This window comes from Natator depressus, chromosome 7 (genome assembly GCF_965152275.1).
Source record: "Natator depressus isolate rNatDep1 chromosome 7, rNatDep2.hap1, whole genome shotgun sequence".
NCBI lineage: Eukaryota > Metazoa > Chordata > Testudines > Cheloniidae > Natator > Natator depressus.
The window spans coordinates 1,218,156-1,235,160 of NC_134240.1; the positions used below are offsets into that span (position 1 = coordinate 1,218,156).

A 17,005-nucleotide genomic window follows, 5' to 3' on the forward strand; every position below is an offset into this window, starting at 1 on the left:
CGCTGGACCTGGGCCCTGGGACAGGGTTGGGGGCAGGTCCCGCCCTGTGCCCACTCTGAGCTGTGCCCCCAGGAAGGACATGGACGAGGTGTGGAAGCAGCTGCAGGCTGCGGAGGGGCGCCTGGATGAGCCGGCTGGAGCGGACGCGGAGCAGAGGGGCCGCCTGGCCAGCCTGAGCAGGGAGCTGCGGGAGCTGAACCTCACCCTCTCCCGCCAGCAGGAGCAGCTGGCAAGATGGGAGGGGGCCAGCTTTGGGGGTAAGAGGGACAGAGTCCCCACAGCAGCCCCTCCCTGCCCTGCCCAGCCCCCAGGCAGTGCAGCCACGTCTCCCTGGCCATGCAGGGGCAGAACTCTCCGTGGCCTGGCCTGATGCCCTGCTCCTGTGCCCTGGCAGAGTCCTACCGGAGCATCCGGGCCTCCTCCGAGCGCTCGAGGCAGGCGGCGCAGCGGGCCAGTGCCTCGGTGCAGGGGCCAGCCAGCCTGGTGGGGCAGGCCCAGCGCACACGGCAGGCCGCGGAGGGGCTGCTGCGCGACACAGGTGACACCTTCCGCCGGAGCCTGGCAGCGCAGAGGAGGTCGCTGCGGGAGGCCAAGAAGCGGGCGGCTGTGCTCAGCGTCTCCAGGCTCAACGAGAAGGTGAGCCGGGGGGGGGGGCTGGGGGAGCCCAGATTGGGCACGGCGGGAGCCCAGGAGCGGGCAGGGCTCTGGCTGGGGGACGGGCTGGGCCCCTGGGGAGGAGAGGCCGGATGGGGCAGGGCAGGAGCCCAGGAGGGGGCAGGGCTCTGGCTGGGGGGCGGGCTGCCCCTAGGCACAGGGAGAGCCAGGGGGGTCTGCACGCTGCCCCCGAGCGCCGGCTCCGCAGTGCCCATTGCCCGGGAACCGCGGCCAATGGGAGCTGTGGGGGCGGCGCCTGCAGGCGAGGTAGCATGCAGAGCCGCCTGGCCGCACCTCTGCCTAGGAGCCAGAGATGTCACCGCTCCTGGGGAGCCGACTGAGGTAAGCGCCGCCCGGGCCTGCCACTCCTGCTGACAAAGGCATTCACACTACCACTTGCGTCGGGAATTTCACGGGGGGGCTTTTTTAAGTACCTGTGAAAGTTTTGTCGACAACGTCGCAGTATAGACAAGCCCCAAGAGTGTCTGCTCCCAGAGCTAGGTCTGACTTTCCTGCTTCTCCTGGCCTCAGACCTTTCCTCTTTTCCTGCTTTCCTCCTTCTCACTTCCCAGTTCGTCAGTTATCTGATCCCCTACCTCCTTCCCCAGCTCCACCCGCTCCAGCCTCTGCATCCTCCTCCTTCCCCTACAGCTCTTTCCAACTGCCCCTTCGGGTGGATCCCAAGCCCCCTCCTGGCTCATGCCCCCCTCCTTGGCCGGCCCGCCCCAGGGCAGCGTTCTGTGCTGCTGCGTTGCAGGGGCGAGCGCCAGGGCAGGGTTACCCCAAGGAGCCCCTCCAGGGAGAGAGCTGGGGCAAGGCAGGGGAGTGCGGGGACAGGGCTTGGGTGTCCCTCTGTCATGGATCCATAGGGTCGGTGCAAGGTCCCAGCTTTTAAACAGTCCCTGGGAGGAGCCCTTCCGTGGGCCAGCCCCCCAAGGGGCCCCACTCTTCCACCAGGGTCAGCCACGTGGCCTCCCCGCCCCCTTACACCGGGCCTCTGGGCTCCAGCCCCTGTTCCGCCCCGTGAGCTCTGCCCAGCTAGTCCCCCTGAGGCAGAGCCAGGCAGAGCCCTGCCCACTGTGCAGGGCCCGATGCCCCGTGCCCAGCAGCTGCAGTGACGCTCACCCCGCGCTGTCCCCCAGCGCGGCACAGAGACGTGAAGGATGCAGCATCGGCCACCCTGCTCAGCCAGCGCCCAGCCAGCTGTAGGGAGCCCCTTGGTGCACGCTCTGGCTGTCCGCCCTCCTTCGGCAGAGCCCAGGGGAGAGCCCCAGGTCTCCCCCGCACCAGTGCTTTGATCTCAGCTGGGGATTGTTCAGCCCCCCAGGGGCGGCAGGGAATCCAGGTCCCTCTGGGGCGTTGTGTGCTCGGTGCCAGTCGCCAGTGTCTTCTCAGACCCCCCACTGACATGGGGAGCAAGGCCCAGACGCCCACATCGCTTTGCCTGCCCTGAGAGCAACCAGCCCTTCCCCACCCACTGGGGAGCCATGCAGCACTGCGGGGAAACCGAGGCACAGACAGGCCTCATAAAAACATGACAAAATTTTCCCATGTTGTCCCAATCCCCCTCCCCGAGAGGGGTGGCAGGATCGCTGGGGGAACTGTCCCGTCCACCTAGCACTGCCTCCACCGGGCTCAGCTCGGGGCACTGCGTCGCTCCAGGAGGGCAATTTTTCAGCCCCCTGAGCGATGTGGTGACACTGGCTTGGTTTCCTAGTGTAGAACCCTCACGGAGTGAGGGGGAGTCAGGGCCCGGCTCCCCACTTCCTGCGACTCACCGTGACTTTCAGCCAGCCAGTAGAACAGAAGGTTTGTTAGAGATGACGGGAACACAGTCCAGACCAGAGCTTGTGGGCACAAACAGGACCCCTCAGTCAGGACCTTCTGGGGGGCAGGGAGATTAAAACCCCAGACCTGGGGCTCCCTCCTCTTCCCCAGCCAACTCCAAACTGAACCCCCTCCAGCCGACTCCCCCAGCCTCCCCCGGGTCCTCCTCCAGCCTTTGTCCAGCTTCCCGGACAGAAGGGGTCACCTGGCCCCATCCCCCTCCCGGCTCAGGTTACTGGCTCAGGTATCCTCTCTCAAGGGACGTCTCCCCTCCCCAATGCAGACAGTCCCAGTAAAACTCCCCTGCAACACTCCCAGGTCAAGACTCCCGCCTCCCTGCTGTGTCACAAGAACAGGCCTCCCTCTGCCCTGAGAGCAAACTGAGTCCTCCTCCCCGCCCCCGGTAGCCATGTGGAGCATCGGGAGAAACTGAGGCACACTCAGGAGTCATACAAATCATTCCCCCTTTGTCGCAGCCTCCCTCCCAGGTGTGGGGCCCTCAGTGAGTGCAATGGCAAGCCCAGGTTTCTGCCTCCCTCCCCTGGGGCCCTGCAGGGCTGGCTGGCTCTCCGGCTGACCCCCTGCCATGCGCTCTCTGCCTGCAGATCTGTGGGGCGCAGGGAGATCAAGGCTGCGAACAAGCCCCCTGTGGAGGGGCCTCCTGCCAGAATGACTCCGGGCAGCGGCGCTGTGGGGGCCCAGGCTGCAGGGGGGCGCTCCCCATCTCCACGCAGGCCCTGCGCACCGCCCAGGATGTCTCTCACCAGTTGGAAAGCACGGCTGGGCAGCTGGGTACCATCACCCTTAAGGTACGGCAGGGGTGGGTCCCGTCACCAGGGGTGGGGATGGTCTCCTCAGGCATCAGGCCTGTGATTCGAGCTGCAGGGGTCCTGGTGAGTGTGTGTCTCACAGGGTCTGCTAGTGCACAGCCTTCCCTGGCCTCGCACACCTGTGGGCTGGGCACCCTTGTGGCTGGGTGCCCTCGCCCCCACAGCCTTGCGTACGCACAAATGTGCCAGTCACATGCCTGTGCTCCCAGCTGGGCAGCCCCTGGCTCGTTCCCCCCATGCTGGGTGTGGCACCAGCCTGGAGCAATCAGCTGTGAGTCCCCTCCAGGTGCAGGAGATCCAGGAGCTGGCCCGGGGCACCAGGAGACGAGCCCAGGACACACTGGATGGGTCCCAGACAGCCAGAGGCCACATGGAGGAGTCCACAGCCAGGCTGCGAGAATTCATCCAGAAGATCAAGGACTTCCTGGCAGGTATGGAGCCGGAGCTGAGCTGGGGTGGGCCTGGGGTTCCCAGGAGTGCCGGTGCCCTGCGCAGCCTGGCATGGTGGGCGTCCCAGGGCACTGCTATGCTGGGCCAAGCCATGGGCAGGCATGGGGTGAACCAGGGCCCAAGTCAGCGGCTGCCGCAGGTCCTGTGGGTGCCCAGCCATGCCCCGGCCTGTCCCCACTGGCATGCCAAGGACCCACTGCCCATGCTGAGGGCTGTCCCTGTCTGCAGAGGAGGGAGCCGACCCGGAGAGCATCGAGCTGGTGGCCCAGCAGGTGCTGAACATCTCCCTGCCCAGCAGCCCCAGCAGGATCCGGCACCTGCTGCAGGAGATCCAGGACAGCATCCGGCAGCTGGATGGGGTGGATGCTGTCCTGAACAGCACGGCCCACAGCCTGGCCACCGCCCAGGAGCTGCTCACACGGGCAGGGCAGGCCAGGTGAGTTACCAGGGACAGGAGCAGGGCAGGGGCACCAGCTGAGGGTGTGGGGGGAGTTTCTGGCTACTCTGGTCCCAACCTCTCGCTGCAGGGGGCGCTGTGGGGGCAGGGCAGGGCACTGGCTGTGGGGGGCTCCCAGCAGGGGGCGCTGTGGGGGCAGGGGTGGGGAGGTGCCCTGAGGGTGATGCTGTCCTGTGCCCCCCCCAGGGACCAAGCAGTGAGCGTGAGGGGGGTGATCACGGCTACACAGGAGGTGCTGGCGGGGGCGAAGGTCCAGGTGTCCGTGGCAGGGCTTGCGCTGAAGAGCACCAAGAAGGCAGTCCGGGGCGTGGAGAGCAGAGTGAAGGAGGTGAGGGGCTCTGCCATCCTGGGGACCCTTCTGGCCCCCCCAAGCCAGGCTTCTCCTGCCCCGGTGTTACCTACACACATTATGGCACCCCACCTTTTCCCAGGCCATAGGGCTCCAGGCGAAAAGCACCTACACCCTTCCCCAATGCGTAGGGCTCCCGGTGTCACTGGCCTGGTCGCTGTAAGTCCCCACAGCCTTACCCAATGCGTAGGGCTCCAGGTGTACACTACTTCCGCAGGTGTGCAGGACCTTTTACCAGTGGAAGAGCCTTACACTGTAATATCCTACGTCACCTCTATTTATTAACAATCACCCAAACCAGACGGCACACGCCACACAGACCGTGCTCACCACGCCCAGTAACTTGTCTGGATGGCCAGTCAGGATCAGGTCATCTGAGGCACTCCAGTTTCTGCCCGGTGTCATTGGCAGAGCGTTAAGAACATATATAAGAACGGCCTGACTGGGTCAGACCAAAGGTCCATCCAGCCCAGTGTCCTGTCTGCCGACAGTGGCCAGTGCCAGGTGCCCCAGAGGGAGTGAACCTAACAGGTAATGATCTAGTGATCTCTCTCCTGCCATCCATCTCCACCCTCTGACAGACAGAGGCTAGGGACACCATTCCTTACCCATCCTGGCTAATAGCCATTAATGGACTTAACCTCCATGAATTTATCTAGTTCTCTTTTAAACCCTGTTATAGTCCTAGCCGTCACAACCTCCTCAGGCAAGGAGTTCCACAGGTTGACTGTGTGCTGAGTGAAGAAAAACTTCCTTTTATTTGTTGAGGTCTGGCAGCTCTGATCGTGGGGCTGTGTCCTGGAGTTGGTTCCCAGAGAACTTCCTCTTGGACCCCAGTTTATATAGTGAAACTTGAGTCCTGCTTAGCTGTGCCGTAACCAAGCATCGGACTGAAACATTACTAACCAACCCTATAGAATCATAAAATATCAGGGTTGGAAGGGACCTCAGGAGGTCATCTAGTCCAACCCCCTGCTCAAAGCAGGACCAATCCCCAACTAAATCATCCCAGCCAGGGCTTTGTCAAGCCAGGCCTTAAAAACTTCTAAGGAAGGAGATTCCACCACCTCCCTAGGTAACGCATTCCAGTGTTTCACCACCCTCCTAGTGAAAAAGTTTTTCCTAATATCCAACCTAAACCTCCCCCACTGCAACTTGAGACCATTCCTCCTCGTTCTGTCATCTGCTGCCACTGAGAACAGTCTAGATCCATCCTCTTTGGAACCCCCGTTCAGGAAGTTAAAAGCAGCTATCAAATCCCCCCTCATTCTTCTCTAACATAGTGTAACAAAATTCTCTACCCAATCCTACCCCACCACCTTCATTTACACCCAGCAAAATTAATTATGTAACAGACAGAAACAGTCAAAGAACCAGACAGAGACCAGATAGACAAACAATGGGGAAGTGGGCGCCATAATGACAAAACAATACAAAAAATGAGGGTTTCACAACCACAACTATTGAGAAGTGGTTTCTTGCCAAACAGACGCCATCAAACGAAGTTTTCTTTAACCACCTTAAGATCTGTTTCTGTGTCTGGTGATCCTGGGGGCCATTGGACAGGGTCGCCTTCCTGCCAGCCGCTCTGACACTGTGTTACTGTCATGTAGATGGATTGTGAGGATGGGACTTCCTGCTGCTCAGCTAATGGCTGCTGCTCAGCTGCTCTTTAATGTGGCTGCAGAGGAAGGCCTCATCCTTACACCAGGTTTCAGAGGAGCAGCCATGTTAGTCTGTATCCGCAAAAAGAACAGGAGGACTTGTGGCACCTTAGAGACTAACCAATTTATTTGAGCATAAGCTTTTTGTGAGCTACAGCTCACTTCATCGGATGCTGTAGCTCATGAAAGCTTATGCTCAGATAAATTGGTTAGTCTCTAAGGTGCCACAAGTCCTCCTTTTCTTTTTATCCTTACACCAGGGCATCCCCACCCCCTGAACCCCCCTTACCTCTGCTGCCTGGAGCCCTCCCCTCCCCAGCCAGTCCCTGCCCCAGCTGCTCCTGGCCAGAGGGCTCTTCCCTGGGGCTGGGCCGGGCCGGGGGCTCGCTGGGGCTGTGTGGACTCTCAGCCCTGAGGCCGGGGCCAGGGGGGGCTCACACAGGCCGGGTCCGACTGCTCCACGGGTTTCCTTTGGGCTGGACCGGGCCACAGCCCCACGGGCCAGCCTGCAGCGGCCGCGCTGCAGGGACGGGTGGGACCTGGGGTGGCACGGGCAGGGGCCCCCTCGTCCTGCCGGCTCCAGCCCAATCCCCCTTTCTCCGGTGCAGGCCGAGCGCAGGCTCCGGGGGCTGCAGGAGAAGGAGTCGCGGGTGCTGAGTGCCCTGCAGGAGCTGGCGACGCACGTGGCTGCCCTGCAGGACAAGTCCAGGACCAACCGGGGGCTGGCCAAGGAGGCCAAGAAGAAAGCTGAGCGAGCCATGTCGGCCACGAGGGTGCTGGGCCAGGTGAGAGCCCCCGGTCCCCCGGTGCAGGGGCCTGAAATGCTGCTCCCAGCATGTGACCCCTCCCCTTGGCTCCTGGATGCCAGCCCACGCCCTCCCCCACACAGCACCCTCCCCCAGCCCACCCCCTCCCTTCCCCCGCCTGCCTGTCAGTGCCCCCCCCAGCACCCTCTCCCCAACTCACCCCATCCCCCTCCCCCGCCTGCCTGCCGGTGCCCCCTCCCCAGCATGCTCTCCCTTCCCCCCCACCTGCTGGTGCCCCTCCCCGCACAGCACCCCTCCCACCCACCTGCTAGCCCACACCCTTCCCCCCCGCCCACCAGTCTGCTCATACCCCTCCCCCTCCCTGCAGCAGTGGGCCGTGGGTCCCCGCGCCCAGAGGGCAGGACCCTGCGAGCCTGGCGCTGGGTGTCAGCCTGTCCCCTCTGCCCCCAGGCGCTGGCGGAGGCGGTGCGGCAGCACGCGGCGCTGCAGAGCAAGGTGGGCGGGCTGGCCGGGGCGTCGGACGCCGCACTGCGCCGGGTGACGCGGCTCCTGCAGGACGCTGAGCAGATCCTGGACAAGGCCAGCGGCAGCCAGAGGAAGCTGGAAGGTACCCGGGCCGCATGGCTGGGGCAGCAGGAGCAGTGCCCAGCCCCACGCACCCCCCCCCGGGTCCCTCTGGCCCCCCACTCACACCTGCCCGGCCCCACGCCCCCCCGAGGGCCCCTCTGGCCCCCCACTCACACCTGCCCGGTCCCACGCGCTCCCCTCTGGCCCCCCACTCACACCTGTCCGGCCCCACGCCCCCCCCGAGGGCCCCTCTGGCCCCCCACTCACACCTGCCTGGCCCCACGCGCTCCCTCCAGGGCCCCTCTGGCCCCCCACTCACACCTGCCCGGCCCCACGCCCCCCCCGAGGGCCCCTCTGGCCCCCCACTCACACCTGCCCAGCACCACGCGCTCCCCTCTGGCCCCCCACTCACACCTGTCCGGCCCCACGCCCCCCCTGAGGGCCCCTCTGGCCCCCCACTCACACCTGCCTGGCCCCACGTGCTCCCTCCAGGGCCCCTCTGGCCCCCCACTCACACCTGCCCGGTCCCACGCGCCCCCCGAGGGCCCCTCTGGCCCCCCACTCACACGTGCCCAGCCCCGTGGGCTCTCTGGGAGGGGTCCGGGCACATGCCACGTGGGGGGCTGCAGGCCAGGCTTGTGTGACGGCTGGCTGTGCCATGCGAAGGGCCCGGGTCCCCGTCGGTGCTGCGGCCATGCTGGGGGGCTCACCCCTGTCTCCGCCTGTCTGCAGAGCTGGAGCGGCGCTTTGAGGAGGGCGAGGAGGCGCTGGAGGCCAAGGCCACGCGGCTGCAGGCGCTGGAGAGACGGGTGTCCGGGCTGCTGGAGGAGATCCGGGAGAAGGCCAATGCCTACGCCACCTGCTAGTGCCAGGGCATCGCCCACCGGGCCCGACGGCCAGTCTGGACCTCTGCGCCTCCCCTCCACGGTGTCCCCCCCCGCCGGGCCGCACTCTCCTGCCCCTTCCTCCTCCCCGGCCGGGCCATGCTGTCCTGTCCCCCCCCCGCCCCGCTGTGCTGCATTGTCCTGCCCCCTCCTCCCCCGCCGGGCCGCGTTGTCCTGCCCCCTCCCCCTCTGGGCCGCGTTGTCCTGCCCCCACATCCCAGACATTCATGGGATTATTTCCTGCCCCTCCCCCACAGCACAGCGGGTGGGGCTGGGGAGTGCCTCACAGGGGGGGCAGAGCCAAGTGCCCGCGCTGCTTTGGGGCTCAGAGCTGGCGTGCAGGCCCCTCCACTGGCAGGGATGCCCCAGCCACCCCACAGCCCCCATACGCTGTGCCTGCCGTAGGGGGAGCCAGGAGTTGTGCTGGCAGCCGGCTCTGTGCCCCGTTGGTGCCCGCCCTGCCCATGGGCTGTGCCAGCTGGCAGCCAGGGTGCTCTGGCCTCGTGGGCAGGCAGTCCCGTGGGGCCCAGCAGTGTGCTAGGGAGCAAGTGGGAAGCCAGGTGCAGGCCCCATCTGTCAGGGGCCCCCTCATGCGGCTCCAGGCTCTGCCCCGGCCAGCGTCTGTAGCAGCCCTGTACTCTGCAAATAAAGGCCTGAGCCCGTGGCCCCGGCTGCTCTGTGTCACATGCCAGCCTCTGCACCTGCGCCGGGCTCTGCCCCAGCACCCAAAGGGAGCCGCGGCCCCATGCTGACTGTGCCCCACAGTCCCCGGGCCATGCTCTGGACCTGCTCCCTACGAAGCCGGGCAGGACTCTGGGGGAGCCTCCTCTCTCTGAGCAGACTGTCTCCAGGGCAGGAAGCTCACCCGGCTTCCACCTTCCTGGGTCTGACCTCGGAGCATTCAGCATCTCCTGCCCCTCCGTGTGCTTCCTACAGCAAGTCCGCCCGGGCGGGGTCCTGGGGAAGCCAGAGGGTCCTGCCCCCCAACTCCGCAGACAGACGTGACTCTCAGCCAGCCGGGGAAACAGAGGTTTATTAGACGACAGGAACATGGTCTAACACAGAGCTTGTAGGTGCAGAGAACAGGACCCCTCAGTCAGGTCCGTCTTGGGGGGCAGGAGGCGAGAGCCTCCTCTGGCCTCCCTCCATTTCCCCAGCCAGCTCCAAACTGAAACTCTCCCGCCCCTCCTCTGGCCTTTGTCTCTTTCCCGGGCCAGGAGGCCACCTGGTCTCTTTGTTCTCCAGCTGGCCCCTTTGCAGAGGAGGGGCCCAGGCCATCAGTCGCCAGGAGACAGGGTGTCGGCCATTCTCTGTGCAGACACCATCACACTGGCCCTCTAGGGCTCTGCCACAATCACACCCCCTTATCCCCCCACCTAGAGACTTAAGAAATGCCATGGGGAAACTGAGGCACACACACAGTATTCAGAGAGAACATTAAGGACATTCCCACTTCGTCACACCCGCGGGCCCCGTCCCAAACCCACCCAGCCTGCCCATGGCACCAGCCAGGCTGCAGCCAGGTCTGGGGCCCATGCGCCCAAGAGAGGGCAGCCCCGAGCAGGGATATTTACTGGGGCCCAGACCCAAGGGCTCAGTGTCCACTGCCCAAGCAGGGCCGGTGCCGCACTGCCGGCCTGGGCCAATAGCTCAGGGTGGCCCCATCCAGCACCGTGGGGTGTTAACACTGACCCGTAAGGACCACAGTAGCTGGCACGGCTGGGAACCACTTCGCTGCTGCTCTTTGTAGTAAGAATATCCAACCGCCACCCCCGCCCCTGGCTCCACGCAGGCTGCAGCCAGCTGGGCAGCACCCACCCCCTGGCATGGGGTGGGGACAGCGTAAGGCCAGCAGGTACCAGTGTGGTGTTAGCTGCCCCGGCGTGAGGCTGGACCGAGTCCTCAATGCCGTATTAGTTCAACAACACCCCTCGTTCCCCACTGAGGCGCCTGCCTCTGGGTTTGGGGGTGGGGGGTGGTTATCCAGGGACCCTTTGCCCGCTGCTGAGATGCAGCTGGCTCTGTGGCAGGGCGCAGGGGCTGGTCATACAGGGGCCCCTTGCGGGGCGCTGAGACAGGCCACTGGGGAGGGTGGGGCCTGAGGAAGGGACGCAGCTTCCCAAACCCTCCGGCTGGGCTGTAGCAGGCGGGGTGGGGGCGGGATTTGGCCCAGCCGCCCTTGACTGAAATCCGGCCTTGGCTGCCAGCGTCTGTCCTGCGGCCTCCCCCCACCGCCAGACTTGCATTCCAGCCCGGCCCTGCCAGCGCGGGGGGAAAGCCGGAGCCATCTGGACAGGAGCTGTGCCCACAGGCCCGCGCCCCCCCGACTCCCCACCTGGACGTCCGCTGGCTCCACTGGGCCCGTGCCCCCCGACTCCCCATGTCAGCGCCTGCTGGCTCCCCTAGACCCGCGCCCCCCGACTCCCCACGTCGGTGCCCGCCGGCTCCCCTGGGCCCACGCCCCCCCAACTCCCTACATGGGCGCCTGGCAGCTCCCCTAGACCTGCGCCCCCGACTCCCCATGTCGGCGCCCGCTGGCTCCCCTGGGCCCACGCCCCCCGACTCCCCACATCGGCACCCGCCGGCTCCCCTAGCCCCCCCGACTCCCCACGCCCGCCGGCTCCCCACACGCGTGCTGGCTGGCTCCCCGGGACTGCGCCCGCTGGCCAGGGGCACAGGAGCAATGTGCCTGGGGCGGGGGCGGGCTGAGCCATGGAGCCAACCTGCAAACCCTGGATACGATGGAAACCACGTCACACCAGGGGGTGCTGCAGCCCCCCAGTTCAGCCCCCAGGCTACGGCTCCCGGGCCTGCGCCCCCTGGGGTCCCCACGTCTGGGCCTGCCGGCTGCCTGCAGGGGACTGTGCCTGACTGCGGGCACCCCCCGCTGCAGCCAGGGCCAGGATGGGGCGGGGCTGTGTCGCTCGCCCCATTGCACCCCGAGCCAGTGTCCCTGTCCCAGGGTGCTTCGCGGCCCCTGCCCTTTCTGGAGCCCTGTCCCGGCCCGAGGGCCTTTGTCCCGTTCGCTCCCGGGACCTGCCCAGGGGCGAGTGGCGATGGGGGGGGCGAGCGGGGGTGAGAGGCGATGGGGGAGGGGGGTGAGAGGCGGGGGGAGGGGGGGCGAGAGGCGATGGGGGAGGGGCGGGGTTCCAGCGACTGGCGACTGCCCCCGGCCGGGGGTCCCGTTTTCCCTTTGGCCCCCCTACGAGGCGCCGCCCCCGGGAGCCCCCCCGGCCGGGCTCCTCCCCTGGCCGCGGCCCCAGATCCCAGCGGCGGATCCGCCCCGCACTTTCCCTCCGGCCCGGCGCCAACTTCTCCCAACTTCGGGCCCGGGCACAGCGGGGCAGAGCCGAGCCGAGCCGAGCCGCGCCGGACCGGACCGGACCGGGCAGGTGAGCGGGGCCCGGCTGGGCGCGTCCCCGGGGGTCTGCGGGAGGCCCGGCCCGGCCCGGCCCGGCCCCGCTCACTGGCTTGTCCCGCAGGGTGGAAGAGGAGCCTGCGGCGAAGGGCGAGCGGGACCCGGGCTGCCCCGATGAGGCTGTGGGGCTGGCTGCTGGCGGGTGAGTCCGGCCCGGCCTGCGGGGGGCAGCGGGACCCCGGGGGCCCTGAGTGATGCCCAGGACCAGGGAAGCCCCGCCCGGCCCCAGATGTGCAGCCCCGCCCCGCCCCGCCCCAGATGTGCAGCCCCGCCCCACCCCGCCCCAGATGCTCTGTCTCCTGGGTGGGTGGTCTAGGCTCTGGGGGGCAGGGAAGCTGTAGCTTGGCCAGAGGGTGGGGGGTTCCTGGGACATCTGGGGCAGGGCAGCTCCTCCCACGGCCCCTGCCCCTCAGTTGCCCCCCCCTTCATCCCCCTAGGTCCTGTGGCCCCCCCAGTCCCTAGCCCCTCGCTCCCTGCTGCCCGGCGGCCCCCTGTGCAGATAGCACGTGCCTTCCCCTGTATGGGCCACGGGGCGCAGCCCAGTCAGGGGGCAGGGGAGCTGCGGCGGGGCTACCAGGTGGGGGTCGCGCTGGCTCATTCCCTGCTGGCACCCTTGGGGCTCATGCTTCATCTTTGGCCCATCCCCCGTGGGGCGTCAGTGCCAGGCAGTGGCCTGGCCCCATCCCCTGCAGGGAGCTGTGGGGCGGGGAGGAGCCTGCAGGCTTTTGGGGTGAGCCCTGGGCCTCTTCCCTGAGCCGGGACTCCTGGGTCCAGTCCCAGCTGTGCCCCCCGCCTTGCTCCTCTGCCAGCTGAGCCTGGCGCTGGCCTCCACTCCCTTGGCCCTGCTCCCTTGTTACCCTGTGCCCAGTGCCAGTTGCCAGCCACCCCTCGCCCCCCAGTGCGGCCCCAGAGCTCGGTAAATCGCCACAGCCCTGCCGGCCTGGCTCTGTGCTGCCATGAGCTAGGGAGAGGGGTGCAGGCCGTGCCCCTGCCGGGGGGTGGGGGGCAGCGGGTGGGCCACACCCCAGGGCAGCCGGTTCTCATCTGCCTTTGAAGCTCAGTGGTAGGAGAGGGGGCAGGGGAGGGGGCTGGCCGGAGCTGGCTGGGTGCCCAGGACTAGCCTGCGGGGGCGGGGCGGGGCTGTCCCCTCCCGTGCAGGGTGAGCAGCCCCCCAGCCAGAGGGCAGGGAGTGTGCTGGGGCACGGCGCGCCAAGCTCCCCTGCAGCCCTCCCATGAGCAGTAGTGTCGCAGGTCGGGGAGGAGGGAGCCCCAAACTCCTGGGTTCCAGGCCCGGCCGCCCACCCCCATCCTGGCCCCTCTTCCTGGCTGGGCGGCCAGCGCCCTGCTCGGGGCAGCACGGTCAGGGTCCTGGACCCCGGGACAGCGGCTCAGGGCCTTGTTGTATGCAGCAGCCCCCACCACCAAAGACACCCCTCCCCTGGCTGCCTGCCTGCCGGGGAGGGCGAGGGCCTGGCTATTTCCAGCTGGCAGCTGCTTCTGCCCGGGCCAGCGGAAAGGGCTCGGCCTGCCACATTCCTGGCCCTGCCTGAGGGGCAAGGGCAGGTGGCCAAGGGGGGCTCAGAGCAGCCTAGAGCCAGACCCTCGGCATGGCCCCCACCCCTGTCTGTGACCACCAGCCCCTGGCTCTGGCCCTGCTCTGCGCCAGGGAGCCCCAGTTCCTGGGTGATGGCAGAACAAAGGGAAGCAGCGCGGTCCCGGTGCCCATCAGTGCCTGTACCCCTGCAGTGCCAGGGCAGCCCCCTCTGCCCCCACCCCCGTGGTACCAGGGCACCCCCTGTTCCCATGCTAGGGCACCATCCTCCTCCCCGGCACCAGGACAGAGGCCCTGGCACCATGCTAGGGCACCTCCCCCCCGTCCCCAGGCGAAGGCAGCTGGCTCTGTGCAGGCAGGGAGGCCTGGGCTCACCAGGAAGGCGAAGCAGACAGCTCTCAGCTCCCCAGCATGAAGGGGCAGACCCAGTGTCCTCCATGGCTGGCAGGGAGGTGCCTCACTGCTCCAGGACAGGGCACGGACCCCCATCTCCCTTGCCCGGGGTGGGGTGCAGACCCCAAACTTCCCTGCTGGGGCAACCCGGAGCTGCTCCCCTCTCAGCTCTGACCTCTCTCCACAGTGCTGGGGGGGGCCTGTGCCAGTACCCCGAGCCCCCACATGGCTGCTCCCTGGGCAGCTGCTACCCAGTCACCGGGGACCTGCTTGTGGGCCGAGCGGAGCGGCTGAAAGCTTCCTCCACATGTGGGCTGCAGGGACCCCAACCCTACTGTATCGTCAGCCACCTGCAGGTGGGGCGGGGACATCCTGGGGCGAGGGGCGCCGTGGGTGGGGGCAGGCTGGGGCGGGGGCGCTGCAGGTTGGGGCATGCTGGGGAGGGGGGCTGCCGTGGGACAGGGGTATGCTGGGGTGGAGGGCGCTGCAAGGAGGGGGGATGCTGGGGCGGGGGGCAGGCTGGGGTGAGGGGTGCCGTGGGGCAGGGGTATGCTGAGGCGGGGGGCACTGCAGGGCAGGGGCATGCTGGGGCACCACGCACCTTGGAGCAGGGGTATGCTGGGGCCGGGGGCGCTGCAGGCTGGGGCAGACTGGGGCGGGGGGCACTGCAGGGCAGGGGTATGCTGGGGCCGGGGGCGCTGCGGGCTGGGGCCGGGGGGCACTGCAGGGCAGGGGTATGCTGGGGCCGGGGGCGTGGCAGGCTGGGGCGGGGGCACTGCAGGGCAGGGGTATGCTGGGGCCGGGGGCGCTGCGGGCTGGGGCGGGGGGCACTGCAGGGCAGGGGTATGCTGGGGCCGGGGGCGTGGCAGGCTGGGGCGGGGGGCACTGCAGGGCAGGGGTATGCTGGGGCCGGGGGCGCTGCGGGCTGGGGCGGGGGGCACTGCGGGGCAGGGGTGTGCTGGGGCGGGGGGCACTGCAGGGCAGGGGTATGCTGGGGCCGGGGGCGTGGCAGGCTGGGGCGGGGGGCACTGCAGGGCAGGGGTATGCTGGGGCCGGGGGCGCTGCGGGCTGGGGCGGGGGGCACTGCAGGGCAGGGGTATGCTGGGGCCGGGGGCGTGGCAGGCTGGGGCGGGGGGCACTGCAGGGCAGGGGTATGCTGGGGCCGGGGGCGCTGCGGGCTGGGGCGGGGGGCACTGCGGGGCAGGGGTGTGCTGGGGCGGGGGGCACTGCAGGGCAGGGGTATGCTGGGGCCGGGGGTGCTGCGGGCTGGGGCGGGGGGCACTGCAGGGCAGGGGTATGCTGGGGCCGGGGGCGTGGCAGGCTGGGGCGGGGGGCACTGCGGGGCAGGGGTATGCTGGGGCCGGGGGCGCTGCGGGCCGGGGCAGGCTGGGGCGGGGGGCTCGTGGGGCAGGAGTCGCTGGGGAGGGAGTGGGGCGGGAGGGAGGAGGTGGGTGCATGCTAAGGGCTCTGTTGCAGGAGGAGAAGAAGTGCTTTGTGTGCGACTCGCGCCGGCCCTACTCCCCGCTGGCCAACCCCGTCAGCCATGGCATCGAGAACGCCATCCCCTCCTTCGCGCCCCACCGCAGGAAGGCCTGGTGGCAGTCAGAGAACGGTGAGCCCAGCCCTGCCCCCAGCCCCCCCCCAGGTCAGCCCCCCTCGGGACCCCAGCCCCACCCCCTGCTCGGCTCAGCCCTGCCCCCAGGCTCTGACCAGTCCCCCTCGGTGACCCCCAGCTCCCTTGCAGAGAGCCCCATTGTCCAGACTGCCTGGCCCATGTGTGTGGGGCCAGGCTCTGCCCGCTCCCCCAGGAGTCCTGATCTGCTCTGCCCCCCTGGGCCAAGCCATCCCCATCCAGCCCCTGGGGGGTAGGTGGCAGCCTTGTGGGGGCTGGGCCTTGGGGTCCCCCCACCACAGAGACAGGCCAGGGTCCGACTCAGTATGGCCCCTGTGTTCCCCTATGCAGGAGAGGGGCTGGCTGCCAGCGTGGGGCCCATGGGCTGGCTGTGGCGGCGGTGTGGGCTGGGGGTCCCTGGGGCCCTCTCCTTCCCTTCCCTCCCACGCGGGGAAGCGCTGACTCAGCGGGCCGGACCCACCCTGGCCTGGCTTTTTGCCACCTGGCCCCCTGCCCGGTGGAGGTAGCCGAGTCCTTGACAGCAACCGGGATCCGAGGGGGCCTCGCCCTGGCCCCACTGCAGCCCCCACAGAGCTCACAGCCCCGTCTCCGCAGGCGTGGAGCACGTCACCATCCGCCTGGACCTGGAGGCCGAGTTCCACTTCACCCACCTCATCATGACCTTCAAGGTGGGTCCCTGCCTGGGGCGGGCGCGGGGCCCCCTCGCCCAGGCCAGGCCTCCCCGGGACATGGGGGGACATGCCAGGCCTCCTGGGAGCCACCAGTCCTGTCCCTTCACCGCCCCCAACCTGTCCCCACGCCCTGCCCAGGCCAAGCTGGGGGCACACCCAGCTCCCCTCCCCCACGACACCCCGGCCAGGGGCATGCTGGGGGGCACCCAGCTCCCCTCCCCCATGACACCCCACCCAGGGGCATGCTGGGGGCGCAGCCAGCTCCCCTCCCCCACGACACCCCGCCCAGGGGCATGCTGGGGGCGCACCCAGCTCCCCTCCCCCACGACACCCCGCCCAGGGGCATGCTGGGGGGCACCCAGCTCCCCTCCCCCATGACACCCCACCCAGGGGCATGCTGGGGGCGCACCCAGCTCCCCTCCCCCACGACACCTCGCCCAGGGCCATGCTGGGGGCGCAGCCAGCTCCCCTCCCCCACGACACCCCGCCCAGGGGCATGCTGGGGGCGCACCCAGCTCCCCTCCCCCACGACACCCCGCCCAGGGGCATGCTGGGGGCGCACCCAGCTCCCCTCCCCCACGACACCTCGCCCAGGGCCATGCTGGGGGCGCACCCAGCTCCCCTCCCCCATGACACCCCGCCCAGGGCCATGCTGGGGGCGCACCCAGCTCCCCTCCCCCACGACACCTCGCCCAGGGCCATGCTGGGGGCGCAGCCAGCTCCCCTCCCCCACGACACCCCGCCCAGGGGCATGCTGGGGGCGCACCCAGCTCCCCTCCCCCACGACACCCCGCCCAGGGGCATGCTGGGGGCTCACCCAGCTCCCCTCCCCCATGACACCCCGCGCCGGGCCATGCTGGGGGCGCACCCAGCTCCCCTCCCCCACGAC

At 68.4% G+C, this 17,005-nt stretch overlaps 2 protein-coding genes across 4 annotated transcripts in view; both read left to right on the top strand.

The window, feature by feature from the left end:
* The window catches only part of LOC141990321 (laminin subunit beta-2-like), a 48,652-nt gene extending 40,087 nt beyond the window's left edge, over positions 1-8,565 (top strand). For 2 of the 3 annotated variants that reach the window (XM_074957292.1, XM_074957293.1), the window contains exons 27-35: positions 73-257; positions 395-636; positions 3,087-3,290; positions 3,598-3,742; positions 3,990-4,197; positions 4,405-4,546; positions 6,840-7,016; positions 7,449-7,605; positions 8,298-8,565. In XM_074957292.1, coding sequence (XP_074813393.1) covers positions 73-257; positions 395-636; positions 3,087-3,290; positions 3,598-3,742; positions 3,990-4,197; positions 4,405-4,546; positions 6,840-7,016; positions 7,449-7,605; positions 8,298-8,431 — 1,594 coding nt within the window. In that variant the 3' untranslated portion in view covers positions 8,432-8,565. The remainder of the gene's footprint in view (positions 1-72; positions 258-394; positions 637-3,086; positions 3,291-3,597; positions 3,743-3,989; positions 4,198-4,404; positions 4,547-6,839; positions 7,017-7,448; positions 7,606-8,297) is intronic. The other variant, XM_074957294.1, reaches the window with a different exon arrangement.
* A 6,730-nt stretch (positions 8,566-15,295) lies between these two features.
* Positions 15,296-17,005, top strand: part of LAMB2 (laminin subunit beta 2) — a 30,300-nt gene continuing 28,590 nt past the window's right edge. Inside the window, exons 1-2 of the mRNA XM_074957295.1 lie at positions 15,296-15,424; positions 16,040-16,113. Coding sequence (XP_074813396.1) covers positions 16,102-16,113 — 12 coding nt within the window. The 5' untranslated portion in view covers positions 15,296-15,424; positions 16,040-16,101. The remainder of the gene's footprint in view (positions 15,425-16,039; positions 16,114-17,005) is intronic.